Source organism: Carcharodon carcharias (assembly GCF_017639515.1).
Source record: "Carcharodon carcharias isolate sCarCar2 chromosome 27 unlocalized genomic scaffold, sCarCar2.pri SUPER_27_unloc_1, whole genome shotgun sequence".
In the NCBI taxonomy this organism is placed as follows: Eukaryota; Metazoa; Chordata; class Chondrichthyes; order Lamniformes; family Lamnidae; genus Carcharodon; species Carcharodon carcharias.
The window spans coordinates 5,457,328-5,484,518 of NW_024470624.1; the positions used below are offsets into that span (position 1 = coordinate 5,457,328).

The window sequence follows — 27,191 nt, forward strand, 5'->3', positions numbered from 1 at the left end:
TGTCTGCCTTTCTCTCTCTCGCCCTGTCTGCCTTTCTCTCTCTCACCCTGTCTGCTCTCTCTCTCGCCCTGTCTGCCTTTCTCTCTCTCACCCTGTCTGCTCTCTCTCTCGCCCTGTCTGTCTGTCTCTGTCTCTCTCTCTCGCCCTGTCTGCCCCTCTCTCTCTCTCTCTCTCTCTCACCCTGTCTGTCTCTCTCTCGCCCTGTCTGCCTCTCTCTTTCTCGCCCTGTCTGCCTCTCTCTCTCTCTCTCTCCCTGTCTGCCTCTCTCTCTCGCGCCCTGTCTGCCTCTCTCTCTCTCGCCCTGTCTGCCTCTCTTTCTCTCGCCCTGTCTGCCTCTCTCTCTCTCTCTCGCCCTGTCTGCCTCTCTCTCTCTCTCTCTCTCTCGCCCCGTCTCTCTCTCTCTCTCTCGCCCCGTCTCTCTCTCTCTCTCGCCCTGTCTCTCTCTCTCTCTCTCGCCCTGTCTCTCTTTCTCTCCGTCTCTCTCTCTCTCCCCGTCTCTCTCTCTCTCTCCCCGTCTCTCTCTCTCTCGCCCCGTCTCTCTCTCTCTCTCGCCCCATCTCTCTCTCTCTCTCGCCCTCTCTCTCTCGCCCTGTCTCTCTCTCTCCCCGTCTCTCTCTCTCCCCGTCTCTCTCTCTCTCGCCCTGTCTCTCTCTCTCTCGCCCCGTCTCTCTCTCTCTCTCGCCCCGTCTCTCTCTCTCTCGCCCTGTCTCTCTCTCTCGCCCTGTCTCTCTCTCTCACCCCGTCTCTCTCTCTCTCGCCCCGTCTCTCTCTCGCCCCGTCTCTCTCTCTCTCGCCCTGTCTCTCTCTCGCCCTGTCTCTCTCTCTCTCGCCCCGTCTCTCTCTCGCCCCGTCTCTCTCTCTCTCTCACCCCGTCTTTCTCTCTCTCTCGCCCCGTCTCTCTCTCTCTCGCCCCGTCTCTCTCTCTCTCGCCCCGTCTCTCTCTCTCTCTCGCCCCGTCTCTCTCTCTCTCTCGCCCCGTCTCTCTCTCTCTCTCGCCCCGTCTCTCTCTCTCTCTCGCCCCGTCTCTCTCTCTCTCTCGCCCCGTCTCTCTCTCTCTCTCGCCCCGTCTCTCTCTCTCTCTCTCGCCCTGTCTCTCTCTCTCGCCCTGTCTCTCTCTCTCGCCCTGTCTCTCTCTCTCACCCTGTCTCTCTCTCTCACCCTGTCTCTCTCTCTCTTGCCCTGTCTATCTCTCTCACCCTTTCTGCCTCTCTCTCTCGCCCTTTCTGCCTCTCTCTCACCCTGTCTGCCTCTCTCTCTTGCGCCCTGTCTGCCTCTCTCTCGCCCTGTCTGCCTCTCTCTCGCCCTGTCTGCCTCTCTCTCGCCCTGTCTGCCTCTCTCTCGCCCTGTCTGCCTTTCTCTCTCTCACCCTGTCTGCCTTTCTCTCTCTCACCCTGTCTGCTCTCTCTCTCGCCCTGTCTGTCTGTCTCTGTCTGTCTCTCTCGCCCTGTCTGCCCCTCTCTCTCTCTCTCTCTCTCTCACCCTGTCTGTCTCTCTCTCGCCCTGTCTGCCTCTCTCTCTCTCGCCCTGTCTGCCTCTCTCTCTCTCTCTCTCCCTGTCTGCCTCTCTCTCTCGCGCCCTGTCTGCCTCTCTCTCTCTCGCCCTGTCTGCCTCTCTTTCTCTCGCCCTGTCTGCCTCTCTCTCTCTCTCTCGCCCTGTCTGCCTCTCTCTCTCTCTCTCTCTCTCTCTCGCCCTGTCTGCCTCTCTCTCTCTCTCTCTCTCGCCCTGTCTGCCTCTCGCTCTCGCCCTGTCTGCCTCTCTCTCTCTCGCTCTTGCCCTGTCTGCCTCTCTCTCTCTCTCTCTCGCCCAGTCTGCCTCTCTCTCTCTCTCGCCCTGTCTGCCTCTCTCTCTCTCGCTCTGTCTGCCTCTCTCTCTCTCGCCCTGTCTGCCTCTCTCTCTCTTGCCCTGTCTGCCTCTCTCTCTCGCCCTGTCTGTATCTATCTCGCCCTGTTTGCCTCTCTCTCTCGCCCTGTTTGCCTCTCTCTCTCGCCCTGTCTGCCTCTCTCTCTCGCCCTGTCTGCCTCTCTCTCTCACCCTGTCTGCCTCTCTCTCTCACCCTGTCTCTCTCTCTCTCGCCCTGTTTGCCTCTCTCTCTCGCCCTGTCTGCCTCTCTCTCTCGCCCTGTCTGCCTCTCTCTCTCGCCCTGTCTGCCTCTCTCTCTCGCCCTGTCTGCCTCTCTCTCTCGCCCTGTCTGCCTCTCTCTCTCGCCCTGTCTGCCTTTCTCTCTCGCCCTGTCTCTCTCTCGCCCTGTTTGCCTCTCTCTCTCGCCCTGTCTGCCTCTCTCTCTCGCCCTGTCTGCCTCTCTCTCTCGCCCTGTCTGCCTCTCTCTCTCGCCCTGTCTGCCTCTCTCTCTCGCCCTGTCTGCCTCTCTCTCTCGCCCTGTCTGCCTCTCTCTCTCGCCCTGTCTGCCTCTCTCTCTCGCCCTGTCTGCCTCTCTCTCTCGCCCTGTCTGCCTCTCTCTCTCGCCCTGTCTGCCTCTCTCTCTCGCCCTGTCTATCTCTCTCTCGCCCTGTCTGGCTGTCTCTCTCTCGTCCTGTCTGTCTCTCTCTCGTCCTGTTTGTCTCTCTCTCTCACCCTGTCTGTCTCTCTCTTGCCCTGTCTGTCTGTCTGCCTCTCTCTCTCGCCCTGTCTGCCTCTCTCTCTCTCGCCCTGTCTGCCTCTCTCTCGCCCTGTCTGCCTCTCTCTCTCTTCCTTTCTGCCTCTCTCTCTCTCGCCCTGTCTGCCTCTCTCTCTCTCGCCCTGTCTGCCTCTCTCTCTCTCTCGCCCTGTCTGCCTCTCTCTCTCTCGCCCTGTCTGCCTCTCTCTCTCTCTCTCTCTCACCCTGTCTGCCTCTCTCTCTCGCCCTGTCTGCCTCTCTCTCTCTTCCTTTCTGCCTCTCTCTCTCTCGCCCTGTCTGCCTCTCTCTCTCTCGCCCTGTCTGCCTCTCTCTCTCTCTCGCCCTGTCTGCCTCTCTCTCTCTCGCCCTGTCTGCCTCTCTCTCTCTCTCTCTCTCACCCTGTCTGCCTCTCTCTCTCGCCCTGTCTGCCTCTCTCTCTCGCCCTGTCTGCCTCTCTCTCTCTCGCCCTGTCTGTCTCTGTCTGCTCTCTCTCGCCCTGTCTGCCCCTCTCTCTCTCTCTCACCCTGTCTGTCTGCCTCTCTCTCTCGCTCTGTCTGCCTCTCTCTCTCTGGCCCTGTCTGCCTCTCTCTATCGCCCTCTGGTTCTCTCGCTGTCCCTGTCTCTCTCTTTCTATCCCTGAGACCAAAACCCAAGTGGGTGGGATCTCCCCTGGGGACTGAACCCGCGGGAGCCCAGGTGTGATTCCGGTGAATCTGCAGCGCCCTCCCTCCCTCCGCCATCGGTGTATCCTTCCTAGGGTGCAGTGCCCAGGGCCACTGCCAGTGCTCCGGGTGTGGCCTGACCAGGGCTCTGTAAAGCTGAAGCATGAGTCCTACTCACCCCTCTGCTCTCACCACCTCCCCTCCCCCACCACCTCCTGGAGGTCTGCCAGTTGCAAAGATCAGCAATTCAGCAGCCTTGTTTTATTCATTCACGGGGATGTGGGCCTCGCTGGACCGGGCCCAGCATTTATTGCCCCATCCCCCTAGTCACCCCCTTGAGAAGGTGGTGGTGGTGGGTGAGCCACCTTCTTGAGCTGCTGCAGTCCCCTGTGGTGTAGGTACACCCACCGTGCTGTTAGGGAGGGAGTTCCCAGGATTTTGACCCAGCGACAGTGAAGGAACGGCCGATATATTTCCAAGTTGGGATGGCGAGTGCGGCTCGGAGGGGAACTTCCAGGTGGGGGTGTTCCCCGTGCGTCTGCTGCCCTCGTCCTTCTAGACGGTAGAGGTCGTGGGTTTGGAAGGTGCTGACGAAGGAGCCTCGGTGAGTTGCTGCGGTGCATCTTGTAGATGGTACACACACTGCTGCTACTGTGCGTCGGTGGTGGGGGGAGTGAATGTTGGTGGATGGGGTGCCGATCGAGCGGGGCTGCTTTGTCCTGGACGGTGTTGAGCTTCTCGAGTGTTGTGGGAGCCGCACTCATCCAGGCAAGTGGGGGGGGTGTGTCCCATCGCACTCCTGACTTGTGCCTTGTAGATGGTGGACAGGCTTTGGGGGGGTGGGGGGGGGGGTGGATTCAGGAGGTGAGTGACTCTCCGCAGGATTCCCAGCCTCTGACCCTGTCTTTCCTTTAGGCAAGTAGAGCTCAGATCCCTTGGGAAAATATAAACTGGCCTCGTGTTAAATTCTTTTCTCAACACCTCCCTGTGAATTTTTTTTAAAAAATTATTTGTTCATGGGATGTGTGTGTCGCTGGCCAGGCCAGTACATACTGCCTATCCCTAACTGCCCCTTGTTCAGGGACATTTAAGAGTCACACATAGGCCAGACCGGGTAAGTTCAGCAGATTTCCTTCCCTAAAGGGCATTGGTGAACCAAATGGGTTTTCACAACGATCGACAAAGGTTTCGTGGTCTTTTAATTCCAGATTTGTAGCGAATTCGGATTCCACCATCCACCCGAGATGGGATTTGAACCCGGGTCCCCCTGAGCATCACCCCCCACCCAACCCCCTCCCCCCCCCCCGGAGTCTCTGGATGACCAGCCCAGTGACAATCCGGCTGCGCCACCGACCACATCTCGCAGTTTCCACATAAACCGACGGGTCCACTTCTCGGTGGACGGTCTCTGTCTCCGTCTCTTCCCATCGGTGGTGGGGGTGGTGGGTGGGGGGGAGAGGGGTCAGCCTTACCCGAATGGAGGATGTCGGCGGCTGCTTCGTGTCCCTCGCTGTTCAAGACCGGCGCCGCACTCGATGGGGTCGCCATCGCCGACGGGGGAGTGGGGGGGAGGGGGGGGAGCCACCTTCATGTCACGCCGGGCCGTCCGCCACCAAATCCGGGCTCCTTGTCCAGTGTGAACGGCCTGGGCTGCGCTGCCCTCCCTCCGCTCAGTGACAGGGGGACTGGGCGAGCGGGGTGGTGGGCAGTGCCCTCGCGCGTGGATCCTGTACCCCCCCCCTCCCCGCGAGGGGGCAGGGGTCTCGGTGAAGGAGGGCGAGAGGCAGCGATGGAAGGTACAGGTTGAAAAGTATTTAATAATTTTTACAACAAGATTATAAACACAGAGCTTTCTCTCTGTAGTATTATGTTCATCGATCCCCACCCCTCTGACCCTCAGGCACTTGTTCCCCTCCAACCTCCCCCCACCCCCCCCCCCCCCCCCACCCCATCACCCCACCTCGCGGATCGGGGGCTCCCATCGGTCAGGAGAGAGCACAAACTCGGGGGTCAGGCTTGAGGCCTTCAAGAGGACTGGGGGTCAGGGGTCAAATGCAGGAAAATCAGACCCAGGAGCGGTGGGGAGGGGGTTGGGGGGGGGGGGGGGGGGGGGGTGTGTGGGGAGGGGCTCGCTGAGAGAGAGGGAGGGAGGAGAGCAGGAGGGTTGGGGGGAGGGCGAAAGGAGGGAGGGAAGGTGAAGGGGAGAGGCAAAGGGAGGGATAGAGGAGAGCGGGGGAGGGGGTAGAGATGGGGAGAGGGAGAATGGAGGGAGGGAAGGTGAGGGGGAGAGAGGAGAGCCGGAGGTGGGGGGGGGGGTGGGGGGTGGGGAGAGGTAAGGAGAGCGGGGGTGGGGGAAGAGATGGGGAGAGAGAGGAAGGAAGGAGGGAGGGAAGAGTAGGATTTAGCGAGAAGCATGGAGGAGGGGGAGGAGGAGGAGGTCGGGAACCAAAGTGCAGGGGTGGATTCGGGTCGCAGGGGCCATGACGGACAGAAGGAGGCGCCGTCCCTGCCTATGCGAGCTCCTGTAAAATGTACAACATGGAGGAGACGATGACAGGAAAAGCGACCAACGGGGGGGTGGGTGGGGGGGGGGGGGGATAAAATGAGGGTCCGCGATCAGAAGGGGGAGGGTGGGGTGGGGTTTAAGGGTCCCTGTCTCGAGGGGCTGGAACAGCCAGAGGCGGAGGTCACAGCCCAGAGGTCGGCTCAGATTGCTGCCGAGCTCAGTCGTGGGGGAGGGGCCCATCCGTCACCCACCGCGCCCCCCCCCCCCCCCCCCCCCCCCCCCCCCCCCCAACACCCACCGGGGTGAAAGGTCATGACTGCAGACGGTCGTGGTTGAGCCATGTTTAAAAAGTCCCGTCCGTCCCAAGCTGCGCGAGGGCCGGTTGACGGTGTTGAAATGCCTCGTTTGCCCTGGCGACGGAGGCTGGCGGCCATCTTGGAGACGCCGAACGCATTTTCTCGTTTCTGTCGCCGTTGACCGACGTGAGGTGGGGGTTGGGTCGGGTGAGGGTGTGGATAAGTGCGGCGGCGCCAAAGGGAGGTGAGAGGGTCGGGCACGGGTCTTCACTGCCGCCGCTCCGCTCCACTCCCACATCCCTCCACTCCCCACCTCCCCTTCACTCCTGCCGCCTCCCCTCGTTGCCAGTTACGAGATCCCGTACAGGCTGCTGGAGGCCTCGCGGAGGGCGTGCGTGACGCGGTCGCTGAAGTTCTCGGGGCTCAGCTGGCTGAGGATGAGGGACGTGGTCTGCAGCTCCACCTCACGGTCGAGCAGCTGCTTGGCTGCCATTTGGTAAATCTGGAGGGAGGAGCGGAGACAGCGGGTGAGAGAGAGAGAGAGAGAGAAGGAGAAACACAAATGAAGAAACCAGGTCGAGGGAGGAGGGTGGGGGGTGCGGGGGAGAGGCCCAGAGTCCCATGTGGAGAACGGTTTGGAGTCACGTGTAGGCCAGAGACCAGGTAAGGATGGCAAATTTCCCCTTCCCTAAAGGGGGGACATGAGTGAACCAGATGGGTTTTTTTTTACAACCATCAGTGACAGTTGTCGCAGTTCATGTGACTGAAACTGGCTTCATAATTCCAGATTGAATGAATTATTGAATTTATATTCCACCGGCTGCCGTTAAGAGTCTCGGTGGGGGAGAGGTTGGAGGGATGAGGCGAGCTCAGAGTTGGAATCACTCAACATTGAGTCAAGGGTGGACATGACGTCGCGTGGGGAGGGGCGAGCGAGAGGGGTTGGAGGGCTGCGGAGGCGGGGGGGGGGGCTGTCGGGGGAGGGTGGTTCCTCACCTGGACGGTGATGAGTTTGTCGGTGGGAGAATCTGTCTCGGTTAGTTCTTCGCCAAAACACAGTGTCACCTGGTACTGGGGGATGACGCCACCCATCGTCTGGTACAGCTCCAGATCTGGGGAGAAGTTCACAGCCCACGTTAGGAGGGTGCCCTGTTCTTGCTTCCGTTGCAGCCCCTGCCCGCCCCATTCTGGCTGCCCCACTCTGCGGAACCCTGACCACCCCCGCCCCTCATTGTCCCTCCCACCCCACACCATCCCAACCCTGCCCCAGATGCGAAAATCCTCACTTGTGCATGCGCACGCACACACACACACAGACGCACGTGCAAAACACAGAAACGGACACATCTGTAAACACATGTAAACACACACAAAACACAGAGAAACAGATGCATACACGCAAAACACACTCGCAAAACACGCGCACACTCGCAAAACACGCGCACACTCACAAAACACAGGCAAAACACAGAAACAAACGCACAGACACACACGTAAACGCATACATGTAAACACACACATGTAAATGTGCAAACACACGTCAACACGCAACACATGTAAACACACAACTTCGTCCTGCTCCCGTCTCGTAGTCCCAACCTTACCGTTACAGTTTCCCATTCTACGGCAGAACGCTGAACCTATTTGCCCCTCTCCCAACCCCCGACCCCCACCCCCAACCTCACTTCGTGACAAAACCCCTCAGAATACTTTCCAGGGTCCGGACACGTTGCGAGCGTCTGCTGGTTGTCCCAGCGTTTCCGCCGACCTCTCACCACCCCCCAACCTCCCGCACTGCTTCCACCCCCCACCACTACCCCCCTTCTCCCCGCCCCAACCCCCAACCTCATCAGGTCGTTACCCTGCTCGAATTTCTTCCGGTCAAACAGTTTCGCCACCTTCTCCCTCTCCAGCTTGTTGGGCTGGTTGGGCTGAGGGGCACAGGGCCCAGTCCAGAAGACCCGGCCCTGGCACAGGCGCTGAACGAAGATCCCGTTGGTGTTGCTGTCCAGCATGACCCCACGCTCCAGGAAGGTCAACAGCTCCTCGGTTGCCCTCCGCTTCTCGGGGCTGGCGATGGCGCCCGTCGGTGGGAAGCGCAGCTTCTCCATGGCCTGCGAGCCGAAGGAGTCGTCGCTGCAGGAAGGGGGCGCCGACGAGGAGATCTTGCAGCCGTGCCGCGTCACCTCGCTGCCGACCTGCACGCCACCATAGCAGAACGAGACAAACATCGAGTTGGGGCCTAGGACGGGAGGATACAACATGGCGTTATGGGCGGCTCCGGTGAGAGTTGGCCTTTTTCATTTTTACCGAGGCCTGTGTGGCCACAGCGAGGCCTGCCTGGCTAAGTGAGGCCTGCCTGGCTAAGTGAGGCCTGCGTGGCCACAGCGAGGCCTGCCTGGCTAAGAGAGGCCTGTGCGAGGGCACATGAGCTGTCTTTCACAGAGAAGAGAGAGAGAGAAAAAGTTTATACTCCAGAAAATTTGTTACCTTTCTCTGGAAGGCTTGGCGCCATCGAACTGATGATGCTAATCGTGTAGTTGTTCGGGACTGTGAGCCAAGAGAGAAAGAGGGAGATTTAGGCCAAGTTATTCACCGCCCTTCCCCTTCCTGTCCTCAATGCAAGGACTTCAAATTCAAAAGAGCTCAAGAACACACAATGTTCCTTTTATAGAGGATTGGCGAGAGCTGCCTGGAGCCTAGCTGACCCTAGCAGGGCCTCCCAAAAAGAGAAAAAAATAGTAAAACCTGGAAACGGCCGGTACTGATCCGAACTGGAGCTCCACTTTAAGGTATGAGAGACCAGTACCAGTCATTTCCAAAGTTTGACTGGTTGACATGGACCCCGGGTCAACAGGCAGGACTTCCTCAACTCTGGAGACTCTGCCTGCATGGCTCCCGACCCTGGTAGGACCTATTGGACCATAACGGGGCCTACTTGATCGTTGTTGGGCCTATTCGACCCTGACAGGCCTGACATGAACCTGGTGGAGCTTCCTTGACCGTACTGGGGGCCAATCAACCCTGGTGGGGACAGTGTGGATCCTGGCAGGGGCCTACTGGACAGTGACTAGGGCAGCCAATGAGCATGGAAGGGCCTTTTCCGACCCCAGAGGCTCTTGAACGACCCTGGCATTGATCCTGCTTGACCTTGTTGGGGCCTACTCAAACCTGGTGCGTACTACACTACCCTAGCTGGGCCTGTTTGATCCTGGTTGGCCTACTTGAGCCAGGTGAGGTCTACTGAACCCAGCTGTGGGGGTGGGGGGGGGGGGGTGCTGCTTGACCCTGGTGGGGCCTACACGACCCAGATGGGGCCTGCATGACTCAAGGACAGGCCTGCTCGACCTTGGCGCTGCCTCCATTTCGATCCTGATGGGGGAAGGGCCACAGGTGATCCTGCTGGTGAACTTTGGCCCCTGTCACCCAGAGGTGAGAGGGCAGGAGCAGGCCAGGGCCCCGTTAACCAATGACGGGAGATCAGAGGGGGGCCTGGCCCATTGCCCAGGTCCCATCTGCTGCTGGGTTGTGGGCGTTGTGCCCTCAGTCTCTACCTTCAGTGCTGGGGGTCAGGCTCCATTCCAGTGAGGCGATTTCACCCAAACCTTCTTCCTGGGTGGACATTTCAGAGCCAGAGCTTGGATCGCAGCTGCTGTCACTCTCCATCTGCTGGGAATCGATTGAAGGGATGTCACTCCCTGCCTGTTGGGAAAGATGAACAGGAGAGTCACTTACTGCCTGTTGGGAAAGATGAACAGGAGAGTCACTTACTGCCTGTTGGGAAACAGGAACAGGAGAGTCACTTACTGCCTGTTGGGAAACAGGAACAGGAGAGTCACTTACTGCCTGTTGGGAAACAGGAACAGGAGAGTCACTTACTGCCTGTTGGGAAAGATGAACAGGAGAGTCACTTACTGCCTGTTGGGAAAGATGAACAGGAGAGTCACTTACTGCCTGTTGGGAAAGATGAACAGGAGAGTCACTTACTGCCTGTTGGGAAACAGAAACAGGAGAGTCACTTGCTGCCTGTTGAGAAACAGGAACAGGAGAGTCACTTGCTGCCTGTTGAGAAACAGGAACAGGAGAGTCACCTACTGCCTGTTGGGAAAGATGAACAGGAGAGTCACTTACTGCCTGTTGGGAAACAGGAACAGGAGAGTCACTTACTGCCTGTTGGGAAAGATGAACAGGAGAGTCACTTACTGCCTGTTGGGAAAGATGAACAGGAGAGTCACTTACTGCCTGTTGGGAAAGATGAACAGGAGAGTCACTTACTGCCTGTTGGGAAACAGAAACAGGAGAGTCACTTGCTGCCTGTTGAGAAACAGGAACAGGAGAGTCACTCTCTCTGTAATCCTCACCTTGGTTTCTTCCCCCTTTACAGCCCCTTTTCCCAACGCCGCGCCCCTCAGCCCCTCCCCTCTTGTCATCACCAGGCCCCTCACCCAGTGCAGGCCACCCGATTCCTCCCGCCCCAACTGCTCACCTGCTCTGTCGTTTCCAGCTGGGGGCTGGGGGAGCTGGGCTGCGACCTCTCTGTTCCAACACTCTCGCTGCTCTCCACCTTGACTGAGCTCAGGGGAATGGGTGATGGTGACTTCTCTGTGAACAGAGGGTCGGTAAATACGGTCAGAGAGAGAGAGAGATATGGAGAGAACGAGAGAGGGAGCAAGGAGAGAGAGAGAGGGGGAGGGAGGGGTAGAGGGGGAAGTGAGGGAGAGAGAGAAAGGGGGGAAGAGGGGGGTGGACGTTGGGGGGGAGGGAGGGGTTGCGAGGCCTTGCAGCATAATTGCACCCTCGCCAATTATAAAGAAACTCCCACATCGATACTCCTCCCTCCCCCACCCACCTGCAAACCCCCACCGCCTCCCCCCCAGTCCCACCCCCCCAAACCCCCACCGCCCCCCCCAGTCCCACCGCCTCCCCCAGTCCCACCGCCTCCCCCCAGTCCCACCGCCTCCCCCCAGTCCCACCGCCTCCCCCCAGTCCCACCGCCTCCCCCCCAGTCCCACCTCCCCCAAACCCCACCGCCTCCCCCCAGTCCCACCGCCTCCCCCCCAGTCCCACCGCCTCCCCCAGTCCCACCCCCCCAAACCCCCACCGCCTCCCCCCAGTCCCACCGCCTCCCCCCCAGTCCCACCGCCTCCCCCCAGTCCCACCGCCTCCCCCAGTCCCACCCCCCCAAACCCCCACCGCCTCCCCCCAGTCCCACCCCCCCAAACCCCCACTGCCTCCCCCAGTCCCACCGCCTCCCCCCAGTCCCACCGCCTCCCCCAGTCCCACCCCCCCAAACCCCCACCGCCTCCCCCAGTCCCACCCCCCCAAACCCCCACCGCCTCCCCCAGTCCCACCCCCCCAAACCCCCACCGCCTCCCCCAGTCCCACCCCCCCAAACCCCCACCCGCCTCCCCCAGTCCCACCCCCCCAAACCCCCACCGCCTCCCCCAGTCCCACCCCCCCAAACCCCCACCGCCTCCCCCAGTCCCACCGCCTCCCCCCAGTCCCACCGCCTCCCCCCAGTCCCACCGCCTCCCCCCAGTCCCACCGCCTCCCCCAGTCCCACCCCCCCAAACCCCCACCGCCTCCCCCCAGTCCCACCGCCTCCCCTCAGTCCCACCCCCCCAAACCCCCACCGCCTCCCCCCAGTCCCACCGCCTCCCCCCAGTCCCACCGCCTCCCCCCAGTCCCACCGCCTCCCCCAGTCCCACCGCCTCCCCCCAGTCCCACCCCCCCCCCAAACCCCCACCCCCTCCCCCACTCCCACTCCCCCCACCACCTCCCCAGTCCCACCCCCCCCAAACCCCCCACCGCCTCCCCCCAGTCCCACCCCCCCAATTCCCCACCCCCCCCAATCCCCCACCTCCCCCAGTCCCACCTCCCCCAATCCCCCACCGCCTCCCCCCCATCGGTGCTGGAGCACTCACTCTTTTCAACGCTGTCCTCGAGGATCTTGTAGACTTTGTAAGGTTCGGAGATGTCGAGCTGCGAGCGTTGAGGGACCTCCTGGAACTCGCTGCTCTTGTTCAGAGCGCACCTCAGGCGGGTTTTCCAGGTGGCCGGGTCCACCTTGTCTCCATCTTTGTACTTCCCCTTAAACTTGGCCCAAGCCTGTTCGGAGATTGAGCGCAGAGTGTTAAAATGGAGAACCGGGAGGGACTGACCCACCCCCTGCACACTCACCCCACACACACACACACACCCACACCCACACACACACACACCCACACACACACCCACACACACACACACCCACACACACACCCACACACATCCATACACACACACACCCACACACACACACACACACACACCCACACACACACCCACACACCCACCCACACACACACCCACACCCACAACCCCCACACACACACACACACACACCCACACACACACAGACACACACACACACCCACACACACCCACACCCACACACATACCCACACACACACCCACACACACCCACACACACCCACACCCAAACCCACACCCACACACACCCACACACACACACCCACACACACACACACACACATACACACACCCACACACACACAGACACCCACACCCACACCCACGCACGCACACACACACACAGACACTCACACCCACACCCACGCACACACACACACACCCACACTCACCCACACCCACGCACGCACGCACACACACAGACACCCACACTCACACCCACACTCACACCCACACCCACACCCACGCACGCCCGCACACACACCCACACCTACGCACGCATGCACACACACACACCCACACCCACATGCACACACACACACACACACACACACACACACATACTCTCACACACACCCACATGCGCACACACACACACCTTCCCCCCACACACATACACACATATTCCCCCCCCAACACACACACACACATCCCACACACACACACACCCCCTCCCCACACACACACCCTCCCCCCACACACACACACACACATTCCACCCCCAACACACACACACACATCCCACACACACACACCCTCCCCACACACACACCCTCCCCCCCCACACACACACACAAATTCCACCCCCAACACACACAAATACATCCCACACACACACACATCGCACACATCACACACACACATACACACACTCCCCCTCACACACACACATCCACCCACACACACACAAACACCCACACACACACCCCAGAAAAACACACACACAAACTCCCCGCACACAAACACACACACACTCCCCACACACATGCACACCCTCCCCACACACACACCCACACGCACACCCACACGCACACCCTCCCCCCACACGCACACCCTCCCCCCCACACGCACACCCTCCCCCCACACGCACACCCTCCCCCCACACGCACACCCTCCCCCCACACGCACACCCTCCCCCACACGCACACCCTCCCCCCACACGCACACCCTCCCCCCACACGCACACCCTCTCCCACACGCACACCCTCCTCCCACACGCACACCCTCCCCCCACACACACACCCTTCCCCCACACGCACACCCTTCCCCCACACGCACACCCTCCCCCCACACGCGCACCCTCCCCCCTCACGCGCACCCTCCCCCCTCACGCGCACCCTCCCCCACACGCACACCCTCCCCCCAAACACACCCCCCCGCACACACACACACCCTCCCCCCACACACACACCCTTCCCCCCACACACACACCCTCCCTCACACATACACACCCTCCCCCCCACACACTCACCCTACCTCACACACACACACCCTCCCCCCACACACACACCCTACCCCCACACACACACACACATTCCCCACACACACACACACCCTCCCCACACACACACACATTCCCCACACACACACACCCTCCCCACACACACACCCTCCCCACACACACACACCCTCCCCACACACACACACACACCCTCCCCCCCCACACACACACACAAATTCCACCCCCAACACACACACAAATTCCACCCCCAACACACACAAATACATCCCACACACACACACATCGCACACATCACACACACACATACACACACTCCCCCTCACACACACACATACCCACCCACACACACACAAACACCCACACACACACCCCAGAAAAACACACACACAAACTCCCCGCACACAAACACACACACACTCCCCACACACATGCACACCCTCCCCACACACACACCCACACGCACACCCTCCCCCCACACGCACACCCTCCCCCCACACGCACACCCTCCCCCCACACGCACACCCTCCCCCACACGCACACCCTCCCCCCACACGCACACCCTCCCCCCACATGCACACCCTCCCCCCACACGCACACCCTCCCCCCACATGCACACCCTCCCCCACACGCACACCCTCCCCCCACACACACACCCTTCCCCCACACACACACCCTTCCCCCACACGCACACCCTCCCCCCACACGCACACCCTTCCCCCCACACGCGCACCCTCCCCCCTCACGCGCACCCTCCCCCCAAACACACCCCCCCGCACACACACACACCCTCCCCCCACACACACACCCTTCCCCCCACACACACACCCTCCCCCACACACACACACCCTCCCCCCCACACACTCACCCTACCTCACACACACACCCTCCCCCCACACACACACACCCTCCCCCCACACACACACACCCTACCCCCACACACACACACACATTCCCCACACACACACACACCCTCCCCACACACACACACATTCCCCACACACACACACCCTCCCCACACACACACCCTCCCCACACACACACACCCTCCCCACACACACACACACCCTCCCCACACACACACCCTCCCCACACACACACCCTCCCCACACACACACACACCCTCCCCCCACACACACACACCCTCCCCCCACACACACACACCCTACCCCCACACACACACCCTCCCCACACACACACACACCCTCCCCACACACACACACCCTCCCCACACACATACACACACACAACCTCACCCCACACATACACACACACATTCCCCACACACACACACTCCACCCCCCACAGACACACACACACATCCCACACACACACTCATCGCAGACATCACACACACACACACACTCCCCCTCACACATACAAACACCCACACACACACCCCAGAGAAACACACTCTCCCCACACACAAACACCCCCACACACACACGCACACCCCCAGACACACACACTTCCCACACATACACACACACACACTCCCCACACACACACTCCCCACACACACAAACACCATCCCCATCAAACACTCCCAGTACAGGTACAGCACGGGGTTAGATACAGAGTAAATCTCCCTCTACACTGTCCCCTTCAAACACTCCCAGGACAGGTAGAGCAAGGTGTTAGATACAGAGTAAATCTCCCTCTACACTGTCCCCATCAAACACTCCCAGGACAGGTACAGCACGGGGTTAGATACCAGCTAAAGCTACCTCTACACCGTCCCCATCAAACACTCCCAGGACAGGTACAGCACGGGGTTAGATACGGAGTAAATCTCCCTCTACACCGTCCACATCAAACACTCCCAGGACAGGTACAGCACGGGGTTAGATACAGAGTAAAGCTCCCTCTACACTGTCCCCATCAAACACTCCCAGGACAGACACAGCACGGGGTTAGATACAGAGTAAAGCTCCCTCTACACTGTCCCCATCAATCACATGCAATATCTGACCTATTATCTCACTCAATCTCCTTCCGAGAATGGATTCCACCACTGAAGTTGAAAGGTCAATGTTCAGCCATTGGCGGCCGTGCCTTCAGCTGCCTGGGCCCCGAGCTCTGGAATTCCCTCCCCAAACCTCACCGCCTCTCTCCACCTTTCTGATGCTGGGAATGCTGCGGAGCATCACTCACCTCCTGACTCCCCCCAAAGCCTGTCCACCATCTACAAGGCACAAGTCAGGAGTGCGATGGGACACTCTCCCCACTTGCCTGGATGAGTGCGGCTCCCACAACACTCGAGAAGCTCGACACCGTCCAGGACAAAGCAGCCCCCGCTCGATCGGCACCCCATCCACAAACATTCACTCCCTCCACCACCGACACACAGTGGCAGCAGTGTGTGTACCATCTACAAGATGCACCGCAGCAACTCACCGAGGCTCCTTCGACAGCACCTTCCAAACCCACAACCTCTACCAACTAGAAGGACGAGGGCAGCAGACACACGGGGAACACCACCACCTGGAATTTCCCCTCCGAGCTGCACTCGCCATCCCGACTTGGGAATATATCGGCCGTTCTTTCATTGTCGCCGGGTCAAAATCCCAGGAACTTCCTCCCTAACAGCACGGTGGGTGTACCTACACTGCAGGGACTGCAGCAGCTCAAGGAGGCGGCTCACCCACCACCACCTTCTCAAGGGGGCAATTAGGGACGGGCAACAAACACTGGCCCAGCCAGAGACGACCACGTCCCCGTGACCAAATAATAAAAAAGAAAAGTGAAACTCCCACAGTACTATGTGTAATTGTGACGGCCAATTGTATCCAGGATTTGGCCTCCAGCGCTGTCTTTGTATCTCTGCCCTCTGACCTCTACCCTTTGCCCGCCAACCCTGCGATCTTGGTCCCACAATGACCTTGGCCGAAGTTTTCATGGCGGGTGTGTGTGTGTGTAGGGGTGTGTGTGTGTGTGTGTGGTGTGTGTTTGTAGGGGTGTGTGTGTGTTGGGGTATGTGTGTGTGTGGGGGGTGTGTAGGGGTATGTGTGTGTCTGTGTGTGTTTGTAGGGATGTGTGTGTAGGGGTATGCGTGGGGTGTGTATGTGTGTAGGAATGTGTAGGGTGTGTGTCTGTGTGTGTATGGTGTGTGTGTATGTGTGTGTGTATGGGGTGTGTTTCTGTGTGTGTATGGAGTGTGTGGGGGGAGTGTGTAGGGGTATGTGTGTGGGGGGATTTATGTAGGGGTGTGTTGTCTGTGTGTGTATGGGGTGTCTGTAGGAGTGTGGGTGTATGTAGGGGTGTGTGTGTGGGGGGTGTGTGGGTTGTAGGGGTGTGTTTGTCTATGTGTGTAGGGTTGTGTGTGTGGGATGTGTGTCTGTGTGTGTGGGGTGTGTGTCTGGGTGTGTGGGGTGTGTGTGTGTGTGCGGATGGGGTGGGTGTGTGTGTGGGAGTGGGGTGTGTGTATGGGTGTGTCTGTGTCTGTGTGTGTATGTGTGGGGGATGTGCCTATGTGTGGCGTGTATGTGTGTGTGGGGTGTGTGCCTGTGTGTGTGGGGGGGTGTAGGGTGTGTGTGTGGGGGGGGAGTTTGTGTGTGGGGGGGGCAGTTTGTGTGTGTGGGGGGGGCAGTTTGTGTGTGTGGGGGGGAGTTTTGTGTAGGGGGGGAGTTTGTGTGTGTGGGGGGTGAGTTTGTGTGTGGGGGATGTGTGTGTGGGGGGGGGAATGTGTGTGTGTGTGTGTGTGTGTGTGTGTGGGGGGGGGGGATGTGTGTGTGTGTGGGGAGGGTGTGTGTGTGGGGAGATCTGTGTGTGTGTGTGTGTGTGGGGGGGGGGGGATGTGTGTGTGTGTGGGGGGGGTGTGTGTGTGGGGAGATCTGTGTGTGGGGAGATCTGTGTGTGTGTGTGTGGGGGGTGTGTGTGTAGGGGGGATGTGTGTGTGTGTAGGGGGATGTGTGTGTGTGTGTATGGGGGATGTGTGTGTGTGTGTGTATGGGGGATGTGTGTGTGTGTGTGTATGGGGGATGTGTGTGTGTGTGTGTATGGGGGATGTGTGTGTGTGTGTGTGGGGGGGGTGTGTGTGTGTGTGGGGGGTGTGTGTGTGTGGGATGTGTGTGTGTGTGTGTGTCTGTGTGTGTGTGTGGATTTGTGAATGTGTGGGGGGGGGAATGTGTGTGTGTGTGTGGGGGATGTGTGTGTGTGTGTGTGGGGGGGGATGTGTGTGTGTGTGGGGTGTGTGTGTGTGGGGGGATGTGTGTGTGTGTGTGTGTGTGTATGGGGGATGTGTGTGTGTGTGTATGGGGGATGTGTGTGTGTGTGTATGGGGGATGTGTGTGTGTGTGTGTATGGGGGATGTGTGTGTGTGTGTGTGGGGGGGGGGTGTGTGTGTGTGTGGGGGGTGTGTGTGTGTGGGATGTGTGTGTGTGTGTCTGTGTGTGTGTGTGGATTTGTGAATGTGTGGGGGGGGAATGTGTGTGTGTGTGTGGGGGATGTGTGTGTGTGTTTGGGGGGGGATGTGTGTGTGTGTGGGGTGTGTGTGTGTGGGGGGAATGTGTGTGTGTGTGTGTGTGTATGGGGGACGTGTGTGTGTGTGTGGGGGGTGTGTGTGTGGGGGGTGTGTGTGTGGGGGGTGTGTGTGTGGGGGGTGTGTGTGTGGGGGGTGTGTGTGTGGGGGATGTGTGTGTGTGTGTCTGTGTGTGTGTGTGTCTGTGTCTGTGTGTGTGTGGGGATGTGTGAGTGTGGGGATGTGTGAGTGTGTGGGGGGGGGATGTGTGTGTGTGTGTGGGGGGGGTGTGTGTGTGTGGGGGGGGGGTGTGTGTGTGGGGGGTGTGTGTGTGTGTGTGTGTGTGGGGGGTGTGTGTGTGGGGGGAGGTGTGTGTGTGTGTGTGTGTGTGTGTGTGTGTGTGTGTGGGGGGGGTGTGTGTGTGTGTGTGGGGGGTGTGTGTGTGTGTGTGTGTGGGGGGGGTGTGTGTGTGTGGGGGGTGTGTGTGTGGGGGGAGGTGTGTGTGTGTGTGTGTGTGTGTGTGGGGGGTGTGTGTGTGTGTGTGTGTGTGTGTGTGGGGGGGGTGTGTGTGTGTGGGGGGTGTGTGGGGGGTGTGTGTGTGGGGGGGGGTATGTGCACGCACGGGGGGGCAGGTTGGGCGCTGGATATACCTTGAAGATGGCGGCATCCTCGTCGTGCCTGTAGTCCTGCTTGCCCGCGTGTTTCCAGGGGATCCGGAACATTCCCAGCTTGCGGTCCTCCCAGACCAGGCCCGGGTACTTCTCACTGTCCACCTGCTGGACCATCCACTGCTTCAGCTTGCGGGTACACCTCATGCCGCCTGCCATCGCTGTGCACGGCCTGTGTGTGAGAGAGAGAGACACAGCGGTGACAGGGGGCTCCCTTAATCCCAGCGTCAGCTTCTCAACACCCCTCGCACTCCCGCGTGAAGAGAGACGGCCGGTGGGGGTTGCAGGGGGGGTGTGGAGGGGGATGTGAGAGGGAGGGAGGGAGGGAGGGCAGAGAGCTGAGGCTGTTTGGAGGGAAGGGGCAGGGAGGCTCGTTGCTGGGGAGATGGAGCAGCGCGGAATGGGTGGTGTAGCGGGTGGGGTGAGGGTGAGGGTCGAGAAGGGAGGGGGAGAGGGAGGGGGAGGGAGTGAGGGAGGAGGAGAGGGAAGGAGTGAGGGAGGAGAGGAGGGAGCGAGGGAGGAGGAGAGGGAGGGAGGAGGAGGGGAGAGGGAGGGAGGGAGGAGGGGGAGAGGGAGGGAGGGAGGAGGGGGAGAGAGAGGGAGGGAGGAGGGGGAGAGAGAGGGAGGGAGGAGGGGGAGAGAGAGGGAGGGAGGAGGGGGAGAGGGAGGGAGGGAGGAGGGGGAGTGGGAGGGAGGGAGGAGGGGGAGTGGGAGGGAGGGAGGAGGGGGAGTGGGAGGGAGGGAGGAGGGGGAGAGGGAGGAGGGGGAGAGGGAGGAGGGGGAGAGAGAGGGAGGGAGGAGGGGGAGAGGGAGGGAGGGAGGAGGGGGAGAGAGAGGGAGGGAGGAGGGGGAGAGGGAGGAGGGGGAGGAGGGGGAGAGGGAGGAGGGGGAGAGAGAGGGAGGGAGGAGGGGGAGAGGGAGGAGGGGGAGAGAGAGGGAGGGAGGAGGGGGAGAGGGAGGGAGGGAGGAGGGGGAGAGAGAGGGAGGGAGGAGGGGGAGAGAGAGGGAGGGAGGAGGGGGAGAGGGAGGGAGGGAGGAGGGGGAGAGAGAGGGAAGGAGGGAGAGAAGAGGGGGAGAGGGAGGGAGGAGGGGGAGAGGGAGGGAGGAGGGTCAGAGGGAGGGGGAAGACAGAGAGGGAGGGAGGAGGGGTGTCGAGTGGGCTAGGAGCAGACGAGGGGAGTTGACGGGGGGTTGAGGGTGGTCGTGGTTGGTGGGGGGGGAATGTTTGGCGATGCGGGTTCCGAGAGGGGTTGGGGGTGGGTGGGTGGGGTTAAGGCGTTGAGGAGGGTGGGGGGGTGGCGGTGAGGGGATTGAGGTGAGGGAGCCTGAGGGTGGCTGAGTTTGAGGGAAGGAGAGAGAGGGAGGGAGGGAGGGGACTCACTTTGTTTACCAAACAGGAAATGTGTCAGACGAGAGTTGCAGAGCAACCAGAACAGACAAGGGGTTAACTGGGTTAGGATAACCACCGAGCAGTTAACCGGTTAGCGACCACACCCCCCCCCCTCCCCGCCCCCAACCCTATACCCCCCTCCGCCTCCGGTGGGATGCAGTCCCCACCTCCCTGAGTCTCATTTAACCCAAACCCCAGTCGAGTTCCAACACGGACGCGGGTTTTAATAGAACGCGCTGCGATTTCTCAGGCGCAACTCACGTCTCCCCCGATCCCGGTCCAGGTCCAGCAGCAGTTGGGTTGCCCAGTTATCTGGGAAGGGTGGTCGAGGAGGTGCTGCTTTCTCTCCCGCAGAATGTTAGAGCCTTGCCCGGCTCGCTCGAGCTGTTTAAAAACCAGCCTCCAGACTCCCGCCCTCTCCCTTTATAGACTCGCCTCAGTCACAGGCTTTCCAAGAAATCACGTGACTATCTCACCAAAACTCTTGGCGTCACAGAGGCTGGAAGTGGACCTGTAGAGGGAGCGATTCATAGCTATACACATGTAGACATCTGGAACACACAAACAGATATCTATATATACACACACACACAAAAACAGAACATAAACAGGCGTCTACACAAAGACGCACACAAACAGACAGGCACACACACAAAGACGCACACAAACACACATACACAGATGCATAGAGTTCTCACACACACAAATAGCTCACACACAGTCAGACACAGGCACATACTCTCTCACACAGACTCAGACACACACACATCTCTCTCATACACTCACACACACATACACACACAGCTCTCTCGTACACTCAAACACACACACAGCTCTCTCATACACTCAAACACACACACACAGCTCTCTCATACACTCAGACACACACACAGCTCTCTCATACACTCAGACACACACACAGCTCTCTCATACACTCAGACACACACACAGCTCTCTCATACACTCAGACACACACACAGCTCTCTCATACACTCAGACACACACACAGCTCTCTCATACACTCAGACACACACACAGCTCTCTCATACACTCAGACACACACACAGCTCTCTCATACACACAGACAAACACACGGCTCTTTCACACACCTCAGACACACACTCAGCTCTCTCACACACACACACACACACACACACAGCTCTTTCACACACCTCAGCCACACACACAGCTCTCTCTCACACACACACACACACACACAGTTCTCTCACACACAGCTCTCTCTCTCTCTCACACACAGCTCTCTCTCTCTCACACACACAGTTCTCTCTCTCACACACACAGCTCTCTCTCTCACACACACAGTTCTCTCTCTCACACACACACAGTTCTCTCTCTCACACACACACAGTTCTCTCTCTCACACACACACAGTTCTCTCTCTCTCACACACAGTTCTCTCTCTCACACACACACAGTTCTCTCTCTCTCACACAGTTCTCTCTCACACACACAGTTCTCTCTCTCACACACACACAGTTCTCTCTCTCACACACACACAGTTCTCTCTCTCACACACACACAGTTCTCTCTCTCACACACACACAGTTCTCTCTCTCACACACACACAGTTCTCTCTCTCACACACACACAGTTCTCTCTCTCACACACACACAGTTCTCTCTCTCACACACACACAGTTCTCTCTCTCACACACACACAGTTCTCTCTCTCACACACACAGTTCTCTCTCACACACACACAGTTCTCTCTCTCTCACACAGTTCTCTCTCTCACACACACACAGTTCTCTCTCACACACACACAGTTCTCTCTCTCACACACACACAGTTCTCTCTCTCACACACACACAGTTCTCTCACACACACACAGTTCTCTCTCTCACACACACACAGTTCTCTCTCACACACACACAGTTCTCTCACACACACACACACAGTTCTCTCTCTCACACACACAGTTCTCTCTCACACACACACAGTTCTCTCTCTCTCACACACACAGTTCTCTCTCACACACACACAGTTCTCTCTCTCACACACACACAGTTCTCTCTCACACACAGTTCTCTCTCACACACAGTTCTCTCTCACACACAGTTCTCTCTCACACACAGTTCTCTCTCACACACAGTTCTCTCAGACACACAGTTCTCTCTCACACACAGTTCTCTCTCTCACACACAGTTCTCTCTCACACACACACTCTCTCTCTCACACACAGCTCTCTCTCTCACACACACACAGAGCACTCTCTCTCTCTCGCACACACACCGAGCTCTCTCTCTCAGACACACATAGAGCTCTCTCACACACAGTTCTCTCACAGTTCTCTCTCTCACACACTCTCTCTCTCTCTCTCTCACACACACACAGCTCTCTCTCTCACACACACACACACAGAGCACTCTCTCTCTCGCACACACACAGAGCACTCTCTCTCTCGCACACACACAGAGCACTCTCTCTCTCGCACACACTCAGAGCTCTCTCTCTCTCACACACACATAGAGCTCTCTCACACACTCTCTCAGACACTCTCACACACTCTCTCACACACACTCTCTCTCACACACACACCGCTCTCTCTCTCACACACACGCACAGAGCGCTCTCTCTCGCTCACACACACAGAGCGCTCTCTCTCTCGCTCACACGCACAGAGCACTCTCTCTCTCGCTCACACACAGAGCACTCTCTCTCTCACACACACACAGTTCTCTCACACACACACAGTTCTCTCTCTCACACACACACAGTTCTCTCTCACACACACACAGTTCTCTCTCTCACACACACACAGTTCTCTCTCTCACACACACAGTTCTCTCACACACACACAGTTCTCTCTCTCTCACACACACAGTTCTCTCTCACACACACACAGTTCTCTCTCTCACACAGTTCTCTCTCACACACAGTTCTCTCTCACACACAGTTCTCTCTCACACACAGTTCTCTCAGACACACAGTTCTCTCTCACACACACACAGTTCTCTCTCACACACAGTTCTCTCAGACACACAGTTCTCTCTCTCACACACAGTTCTCTCTCTCACACACAGTTCTCTCTCACACACGCACTCTCTCTCTCACACACAGCTCTCTCTCTCTCACACACACACAGAGCACTCTCTCTCTCTCGCACACACACCGAGCTCTCTCTCTCACACACACATAGAGCTCTCTCACACACAGTTCTCTCACAGTTCTCTCTCTCACACACTCTCTCTCTCTCTCTCTCTCACACACACACAGCTCTCTCTCTCACACACACACACACAGAGCACTCTCTCTCTCGCACACACACAGAGCACTCTCTCTCTCGCACACACTCAGAGCTCTCTCTCTCTCACACACACATAGAGCTCTCTCACACACTCTCTCAGACACTCTCACACACTCTCTCACACACACTCTCTCTCACACACACACCGCTCTCTCTCTCACACACACGCACAGAGCGCTCTCTCTCGCTCACACACACAGAGCGCTCTCTCTCTCGCTCACACGCACAGAGCACTCTCTCTCTCGCTCACACACAGCGCTCTCTTTCTCGCTCACACAGCGCTCTCTCTCTCACACAGCGCTCTCTCTCTCACACAGCGCTCTCTCTCACACACAGCGCTCTCTCTCACACACAGCGCTCTCTCTCACACACAGCGCTCTCTCTCTCACACACAGCGCTCTCTCTCTCACACACAGCGCTCTCTCTCTCACACAGCGCTCTCTCTCTCACACACAGCGCTCTCTCTCTCACACACAGCGCTCTCTCTCTCACACACAGCTCTCTCTCTCACACACAGCTCTCTCTCTCACACACAGCTCTCTCTCTCACACACAGCTCTCTCTCTCACACACAGCGCTCTCTCTCTCACACAGCGCTCTCTCACACAGCGCTCTCTCTCACACACACACACAGCGCTCTCTCTCACACACAGCGCTCTCTCTCTCACACACACACACAGCTCTCTCTCTCTCATACACACACATGCAGACAGGCACTCACAACGCACACACTCCATCCAGCAGCAGTCGCTGGACAGTGATCACAGAGGCCAGCTGATTCACCGACCAGCACCACTGCCCCAGCTCACTCGCTAACACCATGAGGGACACGAGGTCTCATTGTACCTCAATCCCGCCATTCCCAGTCCTCTCCCCAGCCTGGGACCACCTCAGTCCTGGGACGGGAATGGAACATGGGATCTTGCGTCACTGTGTGGGACTCAGTACCACGATTGCTGGGGATGGGTTTACACACACAAGCTATGGAAGGGGCGAGGGAGTTGCCCACTCCAAGCCACTTGGTAACCCCTTGTTGCATCTGTGTGTGTGTGTGTTTGTGGGTGTGGTTCTCTCTCTCTCTCCCACTCTCGGTATCAGCTGTGACTCACACGTTCTCCTGTGAGTCAGGAGCTCGTGGTTCACCCTTACTCTGGAGATTTCAGTACAGACTGAGTGCTGCACTGTTCAAGATGCCATCTTACAGATGAGAGGTTAAACTAAGGGCATCGTCGGCTCTCTCAGTTAGAAGTAAAAAAAAAATCCCACGGCTGGTATTGGCCATCATTGTAAACATGTACACCCAACCCCCTCACATTTTCCCCTTCACTGCAGCAAATGGTTTGATGGGGACGGTGTAGAGGGAGCTTTACTCTGTATCTAACCCCGTGCTGTACCTGTCCTGGGAGTGTTTGATGGGGACGGTGTAGAGGGAGCTTTACTCTGTATCTAACCCCGTGCTGTACCTGTCCTGGGAGTGTTGGATGGGGACAGTGTAGAGGGAGCTTTACTCTGTATCTAACCCCGTGCTGTTCCTGTCCTGGGAGTGTTTGATGAGGACTGTGTAGAGGGAGCTTTACTCTGTATCTAACACCGTGCTGTACCTGTCCTGGGAATGTTTGATGGGGACGGTGTAGAGGGAGCTTTACTCTGTATCTAACCCCGTGCTGGACCTGTTCTGGGAGTGTTTGATGGGGACAGTGTAGAGGGAGCTTTACTCTGTATCTAACCCCGTGCTGTACCTGTCATGGGAGTGTTTGATGGGGACAGTGTAGAGGGAGCTTTACTCTGTATCTAACCCCGTGCTGTACCTGTCCTGGGAGTGTTTGATGGGGTCAGTGTAGACGGAGCTTTACTCTATTGCTAACCCTGTGCTGGACCTGTTCTGGGAATGTTTGATCGGGACAGTGTAGAGGGAGATTTACTCTGTATCTAACCCCGTGCTGTACCTGTCCTGGGAGTGTTTGATGGGGACAGTGTAGACGGAGCTTTACTCTATTGCTAACCCTGTGCTGGACCTGTTCTGGGAATGTTTGATCGGGACAGTGTAGAGGGAGATTTACTCTGTATCTAACCCCGTGCTGTACCTGCCCTGGGAGTGTTTGACGGGGACAGTGTAGAGGGAACTTTACTCTGTATCTAACCTCGTGCTGTACCTGTACTGGGAGTGTTTGGTGGGGACAGTGCAGAGCGAGCTTTACTCTATATCTAACCCAGTGCTGTACCTGTCCTGGGAGTGTTTGATGGGGACAGTGTAGAGGGAGCTTTACTCTGTATCTAACCCATGCAGTAACTGTCCTGGGAGTGTTTGATGGGGACAGTGTAGATGGAGATTTACTCTGTATCTAACCCCGTGCTGTACCTGTCCTGGGAGTGTTTGACGGGGACAATGTAGAGGGAGCTTTACTCTGTATCTAACCCCATGCTGTACCTGTCCTGGGAGTGTTTGATGGGGAAGGTGTAGAGGGAGCTTTACTCTGTATCTAACCCCGTGCTGTACCTGCCCTGGGAATGTTTGATGGGGACAGTGTAGAGGGAGCTTTACTCTGTATCTAACCCCGTGCTCTACCTGTCCTGGGAGTGTTTGATGGGGACAGTGTAGACGGAGCTTTACTCTATTGCTAACCCTGTGCTGGACCTGTTCTGGGAATGTTAGATCGGGACAGTGTAGAGGCAGCTTTACTCTGTATCTAACCCCGTGCTGAAACTGTCCTGGGTGTGTTTGGTGGGGACAGTGCAGAGCGAGCTTTACTCTATATCTAACCCCGTGCTGTACCTGTCCTGGGAATGTTTGATGGGGACAGTGTAGAGGGTGCTTTACTCTGTATCTAACCCTGTGCTGTACCTGTCCTGGGAGTGTTTGATGGGGACAGTGTAGAGGGAGCTTTACTCTGTATCTAACCCCGTGCTGTACCTGCCCTGGGAATGTTTGATGGGGACAGTGTAGAGGGAGCTTTACTCTGTATCTAACCCCGTGCTGTACCTGCCCTGGCGGTGTTTGGTATCGGGATTGTTTACCTATTTACTGATGCTCAGCTGTCATACAAGCACAAGTGCTATAAATAGACTTGCCTCCCCTGTGTCATGTTCAAAGGTTACAAACTGAAGCAGTTGTTTTGCTGGGAGCACTTTCACCAGGGTGCTGTTCCTCCGTTCATTGGCATATTGATTCAAAGGCATCAGGCAGACATGGTGCTGTCATGAGCAGCAATCATAGGATTAACATCAGTACAGATACAGTCAGTAACACAGGGTGCTGGGGAGGAGAGAGGTTACTGAGTGATGGTGTGAGGGAGCTGGATTAACATCAGTACAGGTACAGTCAGTAACACAGGGTGCTGGGGGGAGAGGGGTTACTGAGTGACAGTGTGAGGGAGCTGGATTAACATCAGTACAGATACAGTCAGTAACACAGGGTGCTGGGGGGAGAGGGGTTACTGAGTGACAGTGTGAGGGAGCTGGATTAACATCAGTACAGATACAGTCAGTAACACAGGGTGCTGGGGTGGAGAGGGGTTACTGAATGACGGAGTGAGGGAGCTGGCTTAACCTTAGTACAGATACACTCAATAACACAGGGTGCTGGGGGGAAGTGGGGTTACTGAGTGACAGTGTGAGGGAGCTGGATTAACATCAGTACAGA

General features: G+C 58.1%; 1 protein-coding gene across 2 annotated transcripts; it reads right to left on the reverse strand.

Annotated features, from left to right (window-relative positions):
- Positions 1 to 6,042: 6,042 nt before the first annotated feature.
- On the reverse strand, positions 6,043 to 20,738 carry LOC121273662 (interferon regulatory factor 8-like). Of its 2 annotated transcripts, XM_041180814.1 has the most exons (10): positions 20,547 to 20,738; positions 18,878 to 19,067; positions 11,982 to 12,165; positions 10,544 to 10,659; positions 10,045 to 10,119; positions 9,612 to 9,759; positions 8,548 to 8,607; positions 7,919 to 8,299; positions 7,054 to 7,169; positions 6,043 to 6,559 (listed from the first exon to the last, which is right to left on the reverse strand). In XM_041180814.1, the coding sequence occupies exons 2-10, from the start codon at positions 19,052 to 19,054 to the stop codon at positions 6,407 to 6,409; spliced, it is 1,410 nt and encodes a 469-aa protein (XP_041036748.1). In that variant the 5' UTR covers positions 19,055 to 19,067; positions 20,547 to 20,738; the 3' UTR covers positions 6,043 to 6,406. The 2 variants fall into 2 exon arrangements, with proteins under 2 accessions (XP_041036748.1, XP_041036749.1); XM_041180815.1 differs by lacking the exon at positions 10,045 to 10,119 and having other exon boundaries at positions 6,044 to 6,559; positions 20,547 to 20,734.
- Positions 20,739 to 27,191: the final 6,453 nt, after the last annotated feature.